The sequence below is a fragment of the Lagenorhynchus albirostris genome, chromosome 16 (genome assembly GCF_949774975.1).
Source record: "Lagenorhynchus albirostris chromosome 16, mLagAlb1.1, whole genome shotgun sequence".
In the NCBI taxonomy this organism is placed as follows: Eukaryota; Metazoa; Chordata; class Mammalia; order Artiodactyla; family Delphinidae; genus Lagenorhynchus; species Lagenorhynchus albirostris.
This window is the reverse complement of record NC_083110.1, coordinates 70,334,868-70,354,453: the sequence shown is the minus strand read 5'-3', so window position 1 is coordinate 70,354,453 and position 19,586 is coordinate 70,334,868. Positions and strand designations below refer to the sequence as shown.

Here is a 19,586-nt window from a genome sequence, read left to right as displayed (position 1 = left end):
TGCAGCTGGCCATTCTTCAGGGGGGTGAGGAGATGCCAAGGCCTTCACTGAGGCTTCTCATCCCTTCCACATGGAGTTGGGAGCCCAGCGAGTCTGAACACAGCAAAAAGGGTGTGTCCTGGTCTTTAGAGAAACCCTGCCTGTCTGCAGGGGCATCTCCCCATTTCTCAGAACATGGAGGGATCCAGCAGTGGGTGGGGGACAGCCCCCTGCCTCCTCTGAGGCCCTGGGTTTACAGAGGTGGTTTCAAAGTCTAGGAGGGCCTCATATCTGAGGCTGGGCTGCTGGAGCGCGCCTCAGAGTTAGAGCCACTCAGCTGGTGGCCAGACACCTGCTTTGCTGCCTGCAAGGGGGCCAGGTGGGTTCTGCTGAAACTCAGACTCGTTCAAGAGCTGTCCCAACAGTCTCACCTCCAGAGAAGCCAGCTGAACCTATACCCCTCACCCACTGGTGACCCAGGTCTGAAACCTTCCCAGGCCTTCAGAGTCCTCGTGTATCGGTTTAAATGAATATATATTCTTACTAGCGTATTCATTCGCTTGACAAATGTCTGGAGCACCTGCCTACCATGGATGGGCCAGGTGCTCTGATTGATACACAGCACGAGAAAAATATCCTCTTGCCCTCCTGACAAGAGGGAGATGGACATGAAACTGGTACATGAAAACACCAACTCTTTTATCGTGGAAAGTTCAAAGCATATACAAAAGTAGGGCAAATAATGTATTGAGCCCCGACGAATCAGTCACCAGGTTCAGTCATTATCAATTTGTGGCCAATATCATTTAATCTCTGTCCCTCCCCTCCCGTATTATTATTATTATTTTTAACATCTTTTTTGGAGTATAGTTGCTTTACAATAGTGTGTTAGTTTCTGCTGTCTAACAAAGTGAATCAGCTCTATGTATACATATATCCCCATATACCCTCCCCGTTGCATCTCCCTCCCACCCTCCCTATCCCACCCGTCTAGGGGGACACAAAGCACCAAGCTGATCTCCCCGTGCTATGCAGCTGCTTCCCACTAGCTGTCTGTTTTACATTTGGTAGTGTATATATGTCCATGCCACTCTCTCACTTCATCCCAGTTTACCCTTTCCCTTCCCTGTGTCCTCAAGTCCATTCTCTACGTCAGTGTCTTTATTCCTGTCCTGCCCCTAGGTTCTTCAGAACCATTTTTTTTTGTTTTTTAGATTCCACATATATGTGTTAGCATATGGTATTTGTTTTTCTCTTTCTGACTTACTTCACTCTGTAAGACAGACTCCAGGTCCATCCACCTCACTACAAATAACTCAATTTCGTTTCTTTTTATGGCTGAGTAATATTCCATTGTATATATGTGCCACATCTTCTTTATCCATTCATCTGTCAGTGGACACTTAGGTTGCTTCCATGTCCTGGCTATTGTAAATAGTGCTGCAGTGAACACTGTGGTACATGACTCTTTTTGAATTATGGTTTTCTCAGGGTATATGCCCAGTAGCGGGATTGCTGAGTCATATGGTAGTTCTATTTTTAGTTTTTTAAGGAACCTCCATACCCTTCTCTATAGTGGCTGTATCCCTAACACCGTACACAAAAATAAACTCAAAATGGATTAAAGACCTAAATGTAAGGCCAGACACTGTAAAACTCTTAGAGGAAAACATAGGCAGAACAGTCTATGACATAAATCACAGCAAGATCCTTTTTGACCCACCTCCTAGAGAAATGGAAATAAAACCAAAAATAAACAAATGGGACCTAATGAAACCTAAAAGCTTTTGCACAGTTTAGGAAACTATAAACAAGACGAAAAGACCACCCTCAGAATGGGAGAAAATATTTGCAAATGAAGCAATGACAAAGGATTAATATCCCATATTATTTTGATGAAAATCCCAGATATCATATTGTTTCATCTGATAATATTTCAGAATGTATCTCTAAAGGATAACAACTCTTAAAAGTTACATAATTACACCACTAACAATGATTTCTTCGTATTATCAATATCTGGTCAGTGTTTACATTTCCAGTTGTCTCATAAATGACATAAATTTTTTTGTTCATTTGAATCATGGTCCAATAAAGATCCAAGTGTTGCAATGACTGGAGTTACTTTGTATTTTAAGGTATAGCCTTTGGGGCTGACCCAGATGGCCTGGTAACTCATTAGAAATGCAGATACTCAGCATTCCCAGACCTACTGGAGCAGAAACTTTGGGGGTGGGGTCAGCACATTTGTTTTAATAAGCGCTCCAAGGTGATTCTGATCAAAGTTCGAGAGACCCTTTAATCTATAGTTTCCCCTCCTTCTTTCCCCTGTATTTTCCTTGTAATTTCTTTCTTTTTTTTTTTTTTGCGGTACGCGGGCCTCTCACCGCTGTGGCCTCTCCCGGTGTGGAAAACAGGCTGTGGACGCGCAGGTTCAGCGGCCATGGCTCACGGGCCCAGCGGCTCCGCGGCACATGGGATCTTCCCAGACCGGGGCACGAACCCGTGTCCCCTGCATCGGCAGGCGGACTCTCAACCACTGCGCCACCAGGGAAGCCCTGTAATTTATTTCTTGATGAAACCTGGCTGCTGTCCTTAGCATTTCCACAAGTCTGGGTTTTGCCAGTCAGTCCCGAGACACTGATGAAGAAGTTCCTCTCTTCTCTGTACCGAGAGAGTAGAGAAGGCTTTTCTCCCTCAAACAGAGGGGACTGACTTTTGGAGGTGGAGTTCCCCGGAGGAGGGGGTGGAAGTGGGGTGCACTCCAGGCAGGGGAACAGTGTGTGCAGGGGTCTGGAGGCTGGATTGAGCACAGATGTTCCAGGGCCTGTGAAAGGATTGGGTGGAGCCAGGGATGGGGGCGATGGAGAGAGATGAGGCTGCAGAGGGAGGCAGGGTGGACTTTTAAAGGCCTGGATGCTAGCTGTGTGCTAGGTTTATCCAGTGGGGGATGGGAATAGAAGGCCCTGGCCTGGTCGAGTAACGTGAGCAGACCTCAGTTTTGACCGGATGGCTCTGACTGCGGAGGAGCGTGACTTGGATGGGGCGACTCAGAGCGGGGAGACTAAGAGGCTGTGTGGGAGCCCTGATAAAGGTCAGCAGGGTCTGGACCAAGGTTGTGGTGGTGAGGCTGCAGAGGGTGACTGTGAGAGATGCTAAGAAGTAGGAATGACAGGGCTTGGGAGTGCAATGAGAGGGGAGGGAGAAGCCTAGGAAGTCTCCCTTCTGGGAGCTATGGTGGTTGCACCAACCAAAAGGGACATTTGAGGAGAGAGGCAGGTCTGGGGGTGATTTGAGAGCTGATCCCACGTTGTTGGAGGTAACTCGGGAAAGGTGTTACTAATATCCTGACTCGGGGGTTGATGCCTCAGTTGGGAAAGACCTCAGTGACCCTCCAAGTCTATGGATAGTCACTGAGTCCACTTTTGGGCACACGTTAGAAACATCCGCCCACCCATCCATCCATCCATCCATCCACCCATCCGTCCATCCATCTACCCACCCAACCAGCTATCCATCCATCCACCCATCCATCCATCCATCTACCCACCCAACCACCTATCCATCCATCCATCCATCCATCCACCCACCCATCCATCCATCCATCCATCCACCCATCCACCATCCATCCATCCATCTACCCACCCAACCACCTATCCATCCATCCATCCACCCTACATTTACTGAGTGCCTGTGACAAATCAGGAGCTGAGGAATCAAAGATGAAATAAGGCATGGCCTTGCCCAGATGAGCCCAGAGTCTGTGAAAGAGAAGTTGGGTGGACCAAAGTATCTTAATCCTGTGTATGGGGTGATCTGGTGGAGCCCCTTCAAATGCTGGGTCCCAGTGGGCAGAGGCTGTGTGGATCCTGAATATAATTCATGAAAATTAGTAGGAAGACCTGTTGGTCTAGAAAGCATTTCCTCACCCCCCCAGCAGCTGCCTGAACATGCGTGTTCCTGTGAACCTATGGTGAAGAGAGAAATTGTGAACGGCCACCACACATGGACTGAGGTTGCAGGAACTCGGGGATCTCACTGTCTCCGGGGAAACTCCGATGCCCCAGTTCTCTCTCACTGGGGTATCTTATCTCCTAATCCATTTAGTGATGGGGACGGTAACTGGAAGTTGCCGTCCAGTGTCGGGATGGGCCTGACGCAGCCCCCTGGTGCTGATGCTGTGGTTTCTGCCACAATAAATGCTCATTTCCATAATTGTTATTTAGCATTTGGAGAGCAGCTATTTTACACTCAGCGTTCTTTGAAGTCAGGAGGTTCTCTCAGTTCACACCAATAAAATTTCCATTTACTTTGGACATCAACCATGGTGATTGAGCAAAAAACCCCATAAATTATTTACTGAAATGGGAGTTCAGTTTACGGTAATAATGCATTAGTTCAGCTAGCCATGCAGCCTGTTATAGGGTAATAAGAATTTTAAATTTTCCTTCTTAAAAGATATTTGCCAGTAACCTACACATGACCTTGAGCTGATCAATTTTCAAAGATGACGCTACAGGGAGGGCATATAAGGAGAGAGAAAGGGAGAGCTTTTTTCAAATGGCCTGATTTTACGCAACTGTCAGCAAATAACCTATTATCTCATGGCTAGCAGGAGAAAAGAAATGAACATATGCACTGCATTTTAAAAATCATAAGGACCGGACCTTAAAAATCCTTTTGGAATTGAGCATTTGTTTGATAGAACATAAATCTGAAAGCTAGCAAGGAGGCCTATTTGAAAAAGCTGGGGAGTCTCCATTGTTTGAGACCACCTGTCATTTCACATGAGCCTGGAGCCTTGTAAAATAAAGTCAGCCCAATGGTTCCATCTTCATCTTTTAAAATGTTGTATTTATGGAGCAGGATCGAGTTGATATATATCTCAGAAAGTCCACGATTCTGCTCACGGCTCTCTGCTGACTAACGTCTCCAGCAGAGGAGAGCAACGAGCAAGTTCATGAATTATGGCTGTCTCTGAGGTTCTCTTAGTAAAACTACTTTTTATTTTAGGAGTGTCTGCTTTGATTAAAGCCATGAGAGCCAGGAGCAAATGAGAATGTGTCTGGATTTTACAAGTCTCACGTTTTATAGCAGGAACCCTGATGAAGCCTGTATTTTAATTATTACACTGTTAAGGCAGGTGATGAGTATTAACCTCACAAGTTCAACTAGTTTCTCCTCTGCTCTCTGCTTTGGGGTCTAAAAAATCCTGTGGCAGGAGACTTGTTGGTTGAATCCTATTTTTACTTGTTCATATCCTCTACTTGGCTGCATAAATATTTTCATTTATTTATATATCCCTCTCTGCTGCAAAAATTATTTTTTAAATGACTTGGTTGAAGAACGTTTTGCGGGCTGAGTCCCAGGTTAAGAGTGAACCTAGGAACACCTGTATCTATTTTTATATTTACTAAACTAAAAAAGATTATATACTTATATATAGTAAAGATTACTTACTTACATACAGTAAGTATATAAGACATAAGTAATGGTAAATCATCTAAAACGAATGACAAAGAAGACCTGAAGATTATCTTCTATTGGTTTTCTAGGAAGCTTCCGGTCTCTTCCTCCTCGGCTTGATTCTCTGGCTGATAGTTTGCATTCTTGAAGTGTTCCTTGTTTTTCTGATTCTGTGATGTGAGATCATCAAATCCCTCTGCGTTACTGCATTTCAGAGGAACTTAGTGCTTGAAATGGGAAGATGCTTTGAGTGTCTGTTTAATCTTGTGGGAACGGCGGACTAGGTATCTCTTAAAGCTCCCTGATGCGTCGGCTCTGCCCTTGACTACACTCCTGGTAGAGCATTTTCCTTTCATCTCTTTCACCAGTCTTCTCTCCTTACCTCTGCAGGTGGGTATCCCTTTTCTTTTCATCAGCTTCCTTTCTCTCTTCCAAGCCTGGACTCTAAAAATCTCTCTTCTTCTTGGGCTTTTAGCTTTGCCTTTCTCTTCTGCTCCTCATGTGCCCAGGACACTCTGTGTACTGAACTGGAATATCACGTAGGCGGGAGCAGTCATGGGGCAGATGTTATTATATTGGCTTTACAGAGAAACTTAAACAGGGTCACAGTGAATGACAGTTGGTGTTTCTTACTGTGGATAATGGCCTGTTTAATTGGTAGCCAGGACACACAGCATGTACCTTGTACATATAGACATTCCATGTATCAACTCTCTCCTCTTGTCTGTTAGCTTAGATCTGTCAGTTATCCATAGACCAATAGGTAATATTCTGTTGACCCTGCTGTGTTTATTCTTAATCACTTACCTGTTGAATGAAAGCTCTCAAGATTGGTTGGGATTATTAGCACACCAGAAACTTCTCACATCCCGCAGGGGCTAAAGTAGGCTTTTCCATATTCTTTTCCCTAAAAATTTTTGAGCACCTTTTTGACATCTTAAATAGTTAAATAAAGAAATATTAGCTTGATAACAAAGTTATCACTGCAGGCTCTTTGTATTTCTGTGGAGGGTCAGCGCCCATTAACTGGTGAATTACCTTTGATTTGGGATCTGGAGAGCGATAGATGTGGGTGTGCATGATATGCAAATGTCTATAAAAATGTTACTCCTCCATACCTTCTGTGCAAATCAGTTTTAAATCATCGCACGATGTAGCTGCATTTTAATTTCTAATGGAGAAAATCCATGAAGTTCAATTGCCTCTAGGCCTGGCTGAGTGATCAGCAAGTCAAATGATTTATTTCGTACTGAACCAGAGGCAGGGTGGGAGGGAGGTACAGGGAGAACCAAAAAACATCCTTGGTTCTTGTCTTCAAATTCCCTGGAGTCCTCTGGGGGCCCAAGGCATGTGTTCAGTGTGTGGCCCAACACATGCTATTTTACAAGTCAGTAGGACATGCTCTGAGAAGGGCTGAGTGATGGGATAATTAGAACCAAGCAGACAGCGGGGTGGATGGTTTGTCTGCAGATAAATAGCTTGTTTGCTAATTGCCGGCACCAGATTTTCTGGGCAATTAGACATTCGGTGTCTTCCAAAACCTTCTGTGCAAATGTGGACACATGGCTGCAGGCCTTGCAGGTAGCGGGTGGAGAGAGGGTGGCTCACGGGCCCAGCCACTCCGTGGCACATGGGATCTTCCCGGACCGGGGCACGAACCCGTGTCCCCTGCATCGGCAGGCGGACTCTCAACCACTGCGCCACCAGGGAAGCCCCGAGCAAGTTTTCTTTAATAAAATTTTTTTATTGTGGTAAAGTATATATAACATAAAATTTGCCATTTTAACCATTTTTAAGTGTGCAAATCAGTGGCATTAATTACATTCACAATGTTGTGCAACCGTCACTACTTTTTCCAAAATCTTTCATCACCCCAAATGGAAATTCTGTACTCCCCATTCCTCCCTCTAGCCCCTGGCTACTTCTAATCTACTGTCTGTCTCTATGAATTTGCCTATTCTAAACATTATATGGTATTTGTCCTTTTGTGTCCAGCTTATTTCACTTAGCATAATGTTTTCTAGGTTCATCCATGGTGTATCATGTGTAAGAATTTCATTCCTTTTTACAGCTGAATAATATTCCATTGAATGGATATACCACATTTTGTTTATCCATTTGCCTGTTGATAACTTGGGTTATTTTCACTTTTTGGTTTTTGTGAATAATGCTACAGTGAACACGCACATACAAGCGTCCCTGTTTTCAATTCTTTCGGGTAGTTACTTAGGAGTGGAATTCCTAGGAGTGGAATCGAGTCTATGGTAAGTCTATATTTGACTTTTTGAGGAACTACCAAGCTGCTTATCACAGCAGCTGTATCATTTTGCATTCCCACAAGATATATACAGGGGGTCCAATCTCTCCACATCCTTGCCACCATTTGTTATTTCGTTTTTTTCTTTTCAATTAGAGCCATCCTAGTGGGTGTGAAGCAGTATCTTACTGTGGTTTTGATTTCCCTAATGACTAATGAGTGCATTTCCCTAATGACTAATGAGTTAAGCATCTTTCACGTGCTTATCGACCATTAGTGTATGCTCTTTGGAGAAATGTCTGTTTAAGTCCTTTGCCCCACCAGTTGATTCGTGGCCTCTGTACTTACTTGCTTCTGAACCTTTCTCCCAGAGGTTGGAACTGAACCTTATCAGGAGGAGAGGGAGCATACGCCTGCAGATTGGGGAGGTGGCTGTGCAGATTGGAAGCTTCATATTCACTCTTTCATGATTCATTTTATTCCCTCAACCCATTTGGCGCCCACTGTAATGATGCTGTTCGAGTTCTCACTAAGCAGGAAAAAAAAAAAAATCAGTAAGCGCGTGGGATTAACCAAAGTGATTTGGCAAGCAGAGGCAGACGGAGCCACTCCTAGTGCTTCCCTAGAAGCAGACAGGTCTTTCTCAGATACCTCATACCCTCTGGGTTTCCTTGACTACAGGTGTTGTTGTAGCACGTTACCCGTTTTTTTCCCCGTCAGGTATTAGTCTATATACTGAATAGAGCAGTATTTGCAGAACGTACTGGATGGTACCTGGGATTTGTTGGTGCCCAGGGTCTGGCCAGCACCTCTGCAGGGGGAGCCTGCAGTGCTTGTTCCGCTGCCCTGCAGGCCCTGCCGGTCCTGGGCAGCGGGCAGGGAGAGTCGGTGGAGCATCCAGCACTGACCAGGGACAGGGCGACTTCTCCTTGGGTGCTCATCCCTGGGGGAGAGCCACGGGGCTCTGGCAAGGTTTCAGAACAAATATCTGTGCCTGAGTAATTGCAAGAGCAGTAGGGGAATCGACAAAATGCTATTCATGCTGCCTGGCTGTTGGCTCTTCTCTGATTTGATCGCGTGTCTGTTGCAGGGCCCCGACTGGGGGACCCAGGAATGCTAATCTATCTGTCTTTCTGCTATGTTTTTTGTTTTGTTTTTTTAAATTGAATGTCAAAACCCTTCAGCATCACTGAAGAGAGATGAGTTCCCCTTGTTCTGGCAGGGCCTCATGCCAGAGGGAGGGAGGAGGTGTTGCATCCACAAAGCAAGGGAATTCTTTCTGGAAGTCGCACTCCTGTCCTCTATTCTTACGATTAGGGTTGTTAATCTTTGGGGTGGGGTCCCATACTCCTTTGGGAACCTGACAGCTGTGGATGCCCTTCCAAGAAAATGCATGAAAAATTCGCACATCATCTCAGGGGGCTACAGGCTCCTCTGGTCCATACTGGTGCCTGGGCTTAGGACCAGCTCTGCAGAGGGCATGAGCCAGGTGCCAAGGCGATTTGGGGACCGGGCAGCCTCTCTGCTAAGTGGGAGTTGGTTGGCACATAGGGAGAGTCCTGGTGGTCACTGTGAGAAAAGGAGCGTCTCATTTGGTCAAGTTTTAAATATCAAATACGGGGGTGGACAGATCAGACACCCTACCTTTCTGGCTGGAGTTCAGCCTCGCCCCACATTAGCTGGCTTTCCAGGGGCAACAGTCCCTGCAGGAGCAAAGCCACCCCGCCCGCATTGCTGCTCTCCGGCTCAGTCCACAACACCTCTAAGGAGCGCACTTGTCTTTCCTTTCAGAAATGGCCCCTACATCTGCATATTCATCTCCAGCCCGGAGTCTGGGGGACACAGGAATAACACCTCTGTCCCCTTCCCACACTGTGGTAAGAAACGTGTGTGTATGGGGAGGGGGGTACGTGTGCTGATTACTTCGCTTTCGGAGGCGCCTCTCACGTGATGGGCTTCTGAGCGGCTTCTCACGTTCACGGGTGGAGATTAAGTTGTCCTCGTACCAGCCCCGTGAGCCTTACCCAGCGCCTTCGCCACTGTGGGTCAGCAAAGGCTTTCCACGGTGTGGATGGTGCTCCTGGAGCCATTGGCCTGGGTGTGGGTAACATGAGCAGGCAGGGTGGGAGCCGCTCTTTAAAGATTCAGGGCTCAGAGACTGCGAGGCATCCTCTTGGGAGGAAGCAGCCACTCTGGGCTGGCGGGTGAGTCAGTGAAATGCAGTGGCTTTTCCACTGTAGTTAACCGCCGTGACCAAAAGCTGTGGCTGTAATGGCTTCGGCGCCAGCTTGCCCGAGAGAGAGGACCTGGGCAGCGCGGGGGGCTGGAGGCTGGGCGTTTGCTCTCACCCTGCCCCTCACTGCAAAGGTGGATACTGGGATTTACATGTAGCCAACCAGAGAGACGCACCCGGAGGAAAGGGCGGCTTTGTACAAGCTGCTCAGAGCCTCAAAGCAGACCCTGCTGAGAAGAACTTCAGAGCCATCGCTAGGTAGGGACGCCAGCTTGTCTTGGTTTTCCTGGAACCATCCTGGTTTCCACGCAAAGTCCTGTATCCTGGAACTCCCTCAGGCTTGGGAAAACCGAGAGGCTTGGTCACCTAACAGCTGGGTCCTGTGGTTTTCAAACTCTGTACCCCGAGGGTTCCCTGTAAAAGCTTCAGGATAAGCTGAACGGGATGGGGGGGCAGTGTGATGAAAGGCCAGACATGTGGGGTTCTCACCCCCTGCTCTAACCAATACTCTTCAAATCCAAAAATTATTGGTATAATTTGAAGTTCTGTGGATGTTAAAAAAAAAAAAAAGTCTACATTTGCTTAAAGGATTTTTTGGAAGTCTGTAATGGCCTGACCAACTCACTTGACAGATGAGGAAAGGCTCGAGGCCCCAAGGGGACAGGACTCAGCAGGGTCATATGATGTCTATGGCAGGACCGGGCAGGGTCCCTGGTATGCTGAGCCCCACATCCATGCGTGACACGCCCGGGCAGGTGGAGGGGTCACCTGGCAGGTGCACAGGGCACAGCTGAGCAGGGTCTGGAGATCTGTGCAGGGACTGGGGGAGGGCAATGGGGGGCAGAGGGGGGTGTCACTCAGGGAACCACTGGGGTTCCAGCCCAGATGGAGGAGTTTCCGTAATTAGCCACGTTTGTGCACAGTTGATAAAGGGAGTGTTGGGCAAGTGTAGGCAGGGGCCCTCCCCGGTGGCCTGGCCCTTGTTCAGGAGACACCTCCATTTCTCCTTGAGTCGGTCAGGTAGGGGCTGAGAAAGCCTGCCCTCTCCCCAGGACTCACCACGTGGCAGCCTTGAACCAGAATGTGCAATATGCTTCTGTCTACAGTGGGCACACAGCAGGGCAGGGTGGAGCCCTTCTGAAAGCCTGGCTTGACTGCCCCGCCCACTCCCTGTACCCCGCTCGGTTATCTGCAGAACGATGCCGACCCAAACGTCTCTGAGCAGCAGACGTTTCTCGTGGTGGTGGCTGTCGACTTTGGGACCACATCCAGCGGCTATGCCTACAGCTTCACCAAGGAGCCAGAATGCATCCACGTAATGAGGTGAGTGCTGTGGGCAGGGAGGGGCAGGTGCTGGCGCCGGTCGCTGTAACTATGGAGACTTGGGGGAGGGCCTTGGGGGAGGGGAGAGGGATTAGTACACTGAGCAGTTGAATGGTACGTAGTCAGCGGGTCCTGGATTCTGGCCCCGCTTGGCCCAAACTCACCGTGCCACTTGGGGCAAGCCACTTCTGATCTCTGGGCTCCAGGTTCCTGGTCTGTCAATGTGTTGCTTTAATTCTAACTTGGTTTGGGGAAGGACCTGGACAGTATGTTTGAAACCAGGTGATTCCAGCGTACAGCCTGGGCAAGAGGTGCTGACTTTTAAGGTGCTGGTGATGGAGGAGATCCAGGCCTCCACTCACCACTGTGTGACCTCAGGCAATTGCTGAACCTTCTAAAGCTCTGTTTCCTCATCTGTGAAATGGGGATAATGGCAGTACCTGCTTGACAGAGTGTGTGTGCAAATGTAACGAGATTTCCCATCAAGCACTTAGCAGGTAGTAAGATGTAAGCAGGGAAGGTGCTGGCTCTTTCAAGGGAAGTCCTGAGATGACAGTAATCAGAAGTGGGAAGCACCTGAGAAAAAGCAGAGTGGGGTGAATTTCAGCCAACTTCACCCTGAAGCTGCCCTGGGTCTCCTGGGCCACTCCCCCCGCCCCGCCCCCCCACTCATGCACACAGCAGCCCTGGTGTCTACCCCATCCACGTGTGATCAGCTGTCTGCGAGGACCCTGGTCTATCCTGGCACCAGTGCCTGCTCCCCAAGACTGGCTCACGCCTTCTTGCAGGCTCTGGCCACTCAAAGCTTTGGGAACCAGGGATTTATCACCCTGATTTTCCAAATCCAAGGATGGCTCTGAAGATACATTGTGATGGGCTTTGCAATTCCTTCAGCTGGTCATTGTGGAATTTAGTTATCACTCCCAGAATAAGATCTTACGCATTTTTTATAGAGAGTGCTGTTTAAAACATAAGTCATGATAAAAGTGATCGCTACCCCACTCTTGATTTAGGCCCTGCCTTTTCTCTGGAAAACTGGGTGTCCTAAGATGCTTCAGAGACCCGTGGGTGTCGTCTCATCAGGAAATAACAAAAAGCCATTTCTAGTAGAGAACCCCGATTGCAGCAGAGCCTTCGGTGTTCAGTCACCACCGAGGTTCTGCCTCGGGTTTGTGGGACAGATGCTGTGCGGGTCCGCTCTGCCATCTCCCGAGGTGGGAACCTCGGAAAGAAAAGAGCTCTGTATTAAAAGCTAGAGTCAACATTTATCAGCTTCTAGTTGTTTTAAGAAATGTTATTTCAAAGGGATAGTCATACAATGAAAACTGAAGAAAAAAAAAGAGCAAAAATAACTTTGAACTTGCTGGGGAGGAATTCTCACAAAACACCCACAGATGCAGGGTCTCCAGGGACATTATCGTAGTTATCGTAGAGATTTCTGGAGGGAGGTTCTACCTGAATTTTAGTTCAGTCAGAACATATTAACATCACCATGATCCAGACGGACAGAGTTATGAATGAGAAAGTGTAAGTTTTTGTATTTAAATAGGAATGAAGGATTAAAAATTTGAAGGGCAAAACCTCAGGAAGTCCATTACCTACTGAAAATGTCTGTGTTAATAGTAATGGAAAATCCATTCCCGAAAGGTTGTGTGGGGCGTGCCTCTGGCCCAGGCGCCAGTGTCTAGCTGAGCTGCTGATCACCCGTGCATCTCGGTGGGGTCACCACGGGGACTTTGGCTCCCTGGGTAGAAGCCTGCATCCTCATGGGGCTTGACTGGGAAACCAGCCAGGGATGACTCCAGCCTCATCTGTGTGGCAAATCTAGGTGGAGGTTGGCGCTCCGTCTGGACTGTGATGCCAGGGGCAGGTGAGAGCCCATCCAGGAGTACAGCCACCTCCCCAGGAGGGCAGGCCAGGGAGAGAGGTGCGCTTCCTCTCGGGCATGTGTCTCCATCGGGGGCTGCTCGTAGGGGTCGTGTGCTTAGTGGCAGGACCAGAGCCAGCTGCTGAGCCAGGACCTGGGGGGGGTCTCCTCGTGGAGCCTCTTGGCAGCCGGGGCGTCTCTGCCGTGGCCCCGAAGGAGGGAGAAGCATCCACTCTTTACTTTTCTCCTTCCTTCTATCTGCGAGAAGGAAGGAGGCTTTGCTGGGGCTCAGCCTACCCTCTGATTGCTCCATGACACCCATCTGTCAGTTCCAGGACGAAATCCCATCGCATCTGCCCGCCTGTCTGTCTGTATCCACCCCTCCCCACTTCTGGGTCCTCTTCAGCCTATAGATGTGCAGGATAGGGTTCCTTCCCTCCTCACGGTTCCCGTCAGCACTCTCACCCACCTTGTTGCTGTGACTGTCCCCCCAGTATGGGGGTGCCCAGGTCTGTTTCCTTCCTGGATCTCTTTCTGAACCCCAGGCTTGTATCTTCAAGCCCCTCCTGGGAGTTCAATGCCGGAACGTTCAAATAAAGCTCTCCACGTTTCCTCCTGCCTCCTTCTTGGCCAGGGCATCTGTGAGGGGCACTGTCTCCTCCAGGTTCCCATGCTTGAAACCTCTGGGGCTCCTTGCACCTGCTCACCACCGAGGCCATTTGGCTCGGTTCTCCGCTGGACGGCTCCTCCCCCGTTGTCCCCTCTCTCTCTTCCCAGGGCTCTCCACCCCCGTATGAGCTCCCTCACCTCGAGGCCTGAGTCTCCTGCTCAGCCACCTGGCTTCCCGTCTCCCACCCTTTGGTCCAGTTCGCTGCAGTCAACAGTAGCTCTGATTTCTGTCCTGCCCCTGCTCTGAAACCTTTAGGGGTTCCCTATTACTCACTGATTAAATCTCTCACTCCTCAGGGTTCTCTTCAGCCTGGTTCCTACCACCTTCCCAATCTCGTTTTTCACACATGTACACAATCACCCTTCTCATTTACACGCTTTCTCCAACCTACACAGTCACGTAGCTTGCCCACCTCAGAGCAGCCTGCAGTGTCCTTCCCTCCTTCAACATCAGGTCTCTCCTGAGCCCTGCATTCTTTCCAAGACCCCATCTCTGGCACCTCTGTCTCCTCTGACCCCTCTGGGACATTTCCCTGGGCCCCTCATTTCCATCTGATGAGGCAGGTATTTATGTGTTTGTTTATACCCTACCTGTTTCAAAGAGGATGCAAACCAGCTATCCATCTGCTATCGAGTGCTTGCAAATTAAGGAACCAAAACCCAAGCCAAAAGACAAAACAAAACAACCCATTGCCCACTAGGTTGTGAGTTATTTGAAGGCAGAGACATAAATGTTTCCTCTCGGTGTCGCTAGCAGCTGGTACACAGTAGATGCTCAGTAAACGCTGAAAGGATGAAGCAGACTTTGCTACTTAGCAAGAACCTGGTACTTGTCCCTTTCGTTTTTCTTATTGACTGAGGTTGTGTCTCTAGTCGCTACTCACCCAGCTAAACCAGAGGGCGCCTTTGGCAGCCACCATGGGCACTCACATCTGTAACGGTCACGCACACAGTAGTGGGTGCTCACACCAGTGCCGCCTGCATTGGGATTACGCAAGAAGGCCCATGACCTCTGCCTTTCCTTGGTGGCAGGCGATGGGAAGGAGGCGACCCTGGGGTGTCCAACCAGAAGACTCCGACCACCATCTTGTTGACTCCGGAGAGGAAGTTCCACAGTTTCGGGTATGCCGCCAGGGACTTCTACCACGACCTGGATCCCAACGAGGCCAAGCAGTGGCTGTACCTGGAGAAGTTCAAGATGAAGCTGCACACCACTGGGGTGAGCCAGCCTCTCCCCGGCCCCACGTCCTCCACATTCGAGAGCCGAGGTTCCTCCAGCCTTTCCAGACCTTGGGGGCCCTCAGGTTTCTCCCAAGCAGAAATGAATGTCCATTCACCTCGAGTTTAGAAACAACCTGGAGCACATGACACTTTTGTGGAACACACAGCACTTTCTGACGTACACACGGGCAGGGAGATATTCAGAATGTTTAGCAACTTGTTTGCTTTGGGAATTGACCAGTCAGAGAGACACTGCCTGGATGGAGCACAGGCATAGGGGGCTGGGAGACCCCTGCTGTGCCAGGAGATCCCCCTTCACCTGCAGGATTGTTGGGACATCAAGGAATCCTGAAGGAAGGACTCGGGGACGAGGGAGCATTCTGGGGGCTCAGGGTAGTGGTTATAACTAACCGGTTTGGAAGTAACAACCAGCAACAATGGCTCATTAACCTTCTCTGTGGGGAAGGAGGTAGCTCAGGAAGTCAAGGGCCCAATAATTGGAGGCCCAATGCCTGAAGTAGTTCTGCTTCCAACTTGCCAGGGTTTTGTAAGATGGCCAAGTTGATTAGCACCCTCCCCAAGCTTCATCGAAATGTTGAGCCATAGGATAGAATTTTTTCAATTTAAGCATTTTATCCCTTAAATTTTCCTTAACTCTCAGTACTTAGAGATGCAGGATGGTGATAGTGTTTAAGACCACAGACCATGAGGCCAGATGGCCTGGGTTTAAATCCCACCTCTGACACCTTTGAGATACTTAATCCAAGTCAGTTAGACTCTCCTTGCCTTGCTTTACCTTATCTGTGAAATGGAGACTTCGACAGTGCTTTTCTTACGGGGACGTTGTAAGGATTAAAGGAATCAAAATACACAAAGCTCTCAGAACCATGCCGGTCGGTCCTTAGTTAAAGGCAATTGCTAGCGTCTATTATTTATTGCTTTCATATGTCTGCTTGTTAAGTGTTTGCAGATGACAAAACAAATGTTACTGGGAAACGCTGCAGCCAGCACCCTGCCTTCCAGGGCTCGGTGCTCACCCGTGTGTGTGTCTCTCTGAAGTACACTGACTTCGCCTCAAAATGCACCCTTCTTGTTTCACCTGATAGGATTCAGCAGTGCCCAATAGGAATCTCCTGCAGGTGCAAGCCCAGGAATTTTTTCAATTTGAATTTTTCAGTTCCAAGCCTGTGGCTTCCTGATGCCTGGAAGCCGCCTGGGGGCCACCACCCCAAAGCTGGGGTGTCTTTGCTGAGCCCCAGATGTGGGAGGAGTGAGCATGTGTAGAGGGGTCAGGATGATGGGCAGGCCCCACAAGGCCGGCTTAGCTGCTTGATACCCCTTCACACTCCAAACGCAAAGACTAATTAGCCAGCCTGGATCGATCCCGAGACCGCACTGATTTTTTTCCCTGGTGGCAATGCGTCTTCTGGTTCCAGGAGACTTGGGGGTTTTCTCCTGATTTTTGCTCCCCTCTCTGCCCATTCCCACCCTCTGGGGACTATTTTCATCATTTTTTAATGACCGCAGTCCATCCGGCATCTCACGGAGCATCTTACGCCCAAGGACTGCACTCAGCAACTGCTGTAGCTTCTGGCAGAGGAAGGAAGGCAGTGATGCTGGGCTCCCAGTGGATTAGACCGCACAGTCCTTAAAATAGGAGCCCTTCTATTTTTGTGACTTGGTTGGCAGCTCATCGGGAAGTGAAAGCTTCGTGTCTGTTTAGCACCGTGCACGTCAGTGATTTGGTATGATTATCTAGGCTTCCATTAGGGGGGCTCCCAAGGGTGACCATGTGTGTCATGTGGAAATAGTATGTAAATTGCATCGGGAGTGGCGTCTGCTGCCTTTTTTTTTTTTCTTCCTGGGCTCTGTTGCTGCCCCGAAACCTCTGCCCCCAGAGGATCCAGGGGAGAGAGGAAAAGAAGGAGGGAGAGAAGGAGGGAAGAAGGGAGCAGTGGAGGTGGGGCCTGAGGGGAGCAGCCAGGGCCCCCTACACAGTAAGGGGACATTGCTGCCAGCCCTGTCCTGGGGGACGTGCCGTCCTAGTCTGCCCCTCAAACACCAGGAAACACAGACATGGTTCACTGGGTTCCCCAGGTCTCCAAGTGACAGTGCTTAAAGCCAGAAGGCATGTCTCTCCTTCTTTTTACTATTTCATTCCTGTCCTGGCTCTAGGACCTCACCATGGATACAGACCTGACGGCAGCAAATGGCAAGAAAATCAAAGCTCTTGAAATCTTTGCTTATGCCCTGCGGTACTTTAAGGAACAAGCGCTGAAGGTAGGTACATGCCAGAGCCTGTGCTGGGGGCAGGGGGGCACCTGCCAGCTAGGGGAGCAGGGACAGCCTCAGGGCAGAGAATGTGCCCTTGTGCACTGCTGGTGGGAAGGGAAAATGGTGCAGCTGCTGTGGAGAACAGCCTGGCAGTTCCTCAAAAGGTTAAACACGGAGTGACCATCTGCCTAGCAGTTCCAATCCTAGGTATGTACCAAGAGAAGTGAAAACATATATTCACACAAAAACTTGTCCGTGAATGTTTCTAGCAGCACTATTCATAATAACCAAAAAGCAGAAACAACCCAAATGTCCATCAGTGGATGAATGGTTAACTGAATGGGATTCACCCATACACTGCAATATTATTCAGCCTTAAAAAGGAGTGAAGTACTGACACCTGCTCTGGCATGGATGGACCTTGAAAACATTATGCTAACATTATGCTAAGTGAAAGAAGCCAGATACAAAAGGCCACAAATGATTCCATTTGTAGGAAATGATCAGAAGAGGCAAATGCATAGAGACAGAATGTAGACTAGTGGTTGCTAGAGGCTGGGGGAGTGGCAGAGGAGTGACTGCCAGGGGGTATGGGTTACTTTTGGGGGGTGATGAAGTTAGATAGCGGGGATGGTTGCGCAACCTTGTGAATATACTAAAACCCACTGAATTGTGCACTTTATTTTATTTTACTTTTTTGGCCGCGCGGGCTTTCTCTAGTTGCGGCGAGCGGAGGCTACTCTTCGTTGCGGTGTGTGGGCTTCTCATTGCAGTGGCTTCTCTTGTTGCGGAGCATGGGCTCTAGGCCCGTGGGTCTCAGTAGTTGTGGCACAAGGGCTTCAGTAGTTGTGGCTTGTGGGCTCTAGAGCGCAGGCTCAGTAGTTTCGGCGCACGGGCTTGGTTGCTCTGCAGCACGTGGCATCTTCCTGGACCAGGGATCGAACCCACGTCCCCTGCATTGGCCGTGAACCCGTGTCCACTGCACCACCAGGGAAGTCCCAAACTGTGCACTTTAAAAAGGTGAATTTTGTGGTATGTGAATTATACCTCAGTAAAACAAACAAGAGAAAGAAAGGCGGGAGACATGCAGCAGCTGTGCGATCTTGGGCGAGGTGCTCGTTCTCTCTGATACCCACGTTCCTAACATGAAAAGGGGGTCAGATAACTGTGCCTCGTGGGTCGTTTGATAGTAAGTGAAATATTAGATGTTAACTGCCCCCCCGGGGGCTCAGCAACTATTTACTTGGTAAATAGTTGCTGCTGTCCCCCCTCTCCTCCATGCCCCACACCCCAGACCCCATGGAAGAAGCTGACCAGGTGAATAAGCCCCCTTGGTTGGCCCTTGCAAAGGTTTGTTCAGTGATGGCCCAGAATTAAGAAAATGGCTAATTTCCAAATGGAATAGAGCCATCCACTCGGTGTCCCCTCGCATAGCGTGGCGATGAGCGGCTGTAGATCAGATGATTCAAGAGCCTCGTGTATTAAACTCTATCCAAAAAGAATTGGGAACTTCAGAAGCATTTGGTATTATGTGATCGCTAGAAGAAATTTAGTGAATTCTAGAAATAGAGTAGAATAGAATTCTAGAAATAGGGCTAGAGGGAGACAAAGAGGTGAGGTCGTAACACTGCTTTCATCCATTCAAGTACCTCTTGTTTTGAGTACTTTTTGTGAGCCAGGTGCTATGCGAGTTCTGGCCACGTGGAAAGAAACCCAGTGCATACAGTCGATGGGTGGGTGTCATGAGGGGGTAACCGTGGGTGTTGAGTGTTCGGTGAAGGCAGAGGTTCTGCCCAAGGGCAGCAGCAGGGAATCCTCCCCGGAGGAGAGGGATTGCGGGCCTCTGACAGGCAGCAGCTGGAAGGGCAGGTGTTTTGCACCGGTGGAACGGCCCAGGCACAGCTCAGGGGAAAGAAAACGTAGCAAACCGCTGTGGGAAGCAGGCAGCTTGGAGCAGGCAAAGGGCAAGGCTGCAGAGAGAGCGGGAACAGCAAGCTCCGGCCGAGATCGTGTGACGCCTCAAGGGCCAGGCGAAGGAATTCTTCCTGGGTTGTGGGGAGCCCTCAGAGGATTTCTCACATGGGTTGCCATGGCCACAAGGATAGCGTTAGAGGAGGGCAGACCACGTGGTCCCGAGGGCCTGCAGGTGGAGGAGAGTGATATGTTAGCACCTCACTCAGATCCTGAAGCAGGTCTGTCCGAGGGCTGAGGGCGAGGCTGAGACTCCAACTGCGGGGTCATTTGAGGAACATGAAAACCAGGGAGATAAAGGTGGTGGGGTGGAGGGAGGGAGTGGT

The 19,586-nt window shown here is 49.2% G+C and overlaps 1 protein-coding gene across 1 annotated transcript in view; it reads left to right on the top strand.

The window, feature by feature from the left end:
• HSPA12A (heat shock protein family A (Hsp70) member 12A) overlaps window positions 1-19,586 on the top strand; it is a 78,198-nt gene that overhangs the window by 25,156 nt on the left and 33,456 nt on the right. Inside the window, exons 2-5 of the mRNA XM_060126457.1 lie at window positions 9,494-9,579; window positions 11,131-11,258; window positions 14,827-15,013; window positions 17,191-17,295. Of these exons, the coding sequence (XP_059982440.1) occupies window positions 9,494-9,579; window positions 11,131-11,258; window positions 14,827-15,013; window positions 17,191-17,295 (506 nt within the window). The remainder of the gene's footprint in view (window positions 1-9,493; window positions 9,580-11,130; window positions 11,259-14,826; window positions 15,014-17,190; window positions 17,296-19,586) is intronic.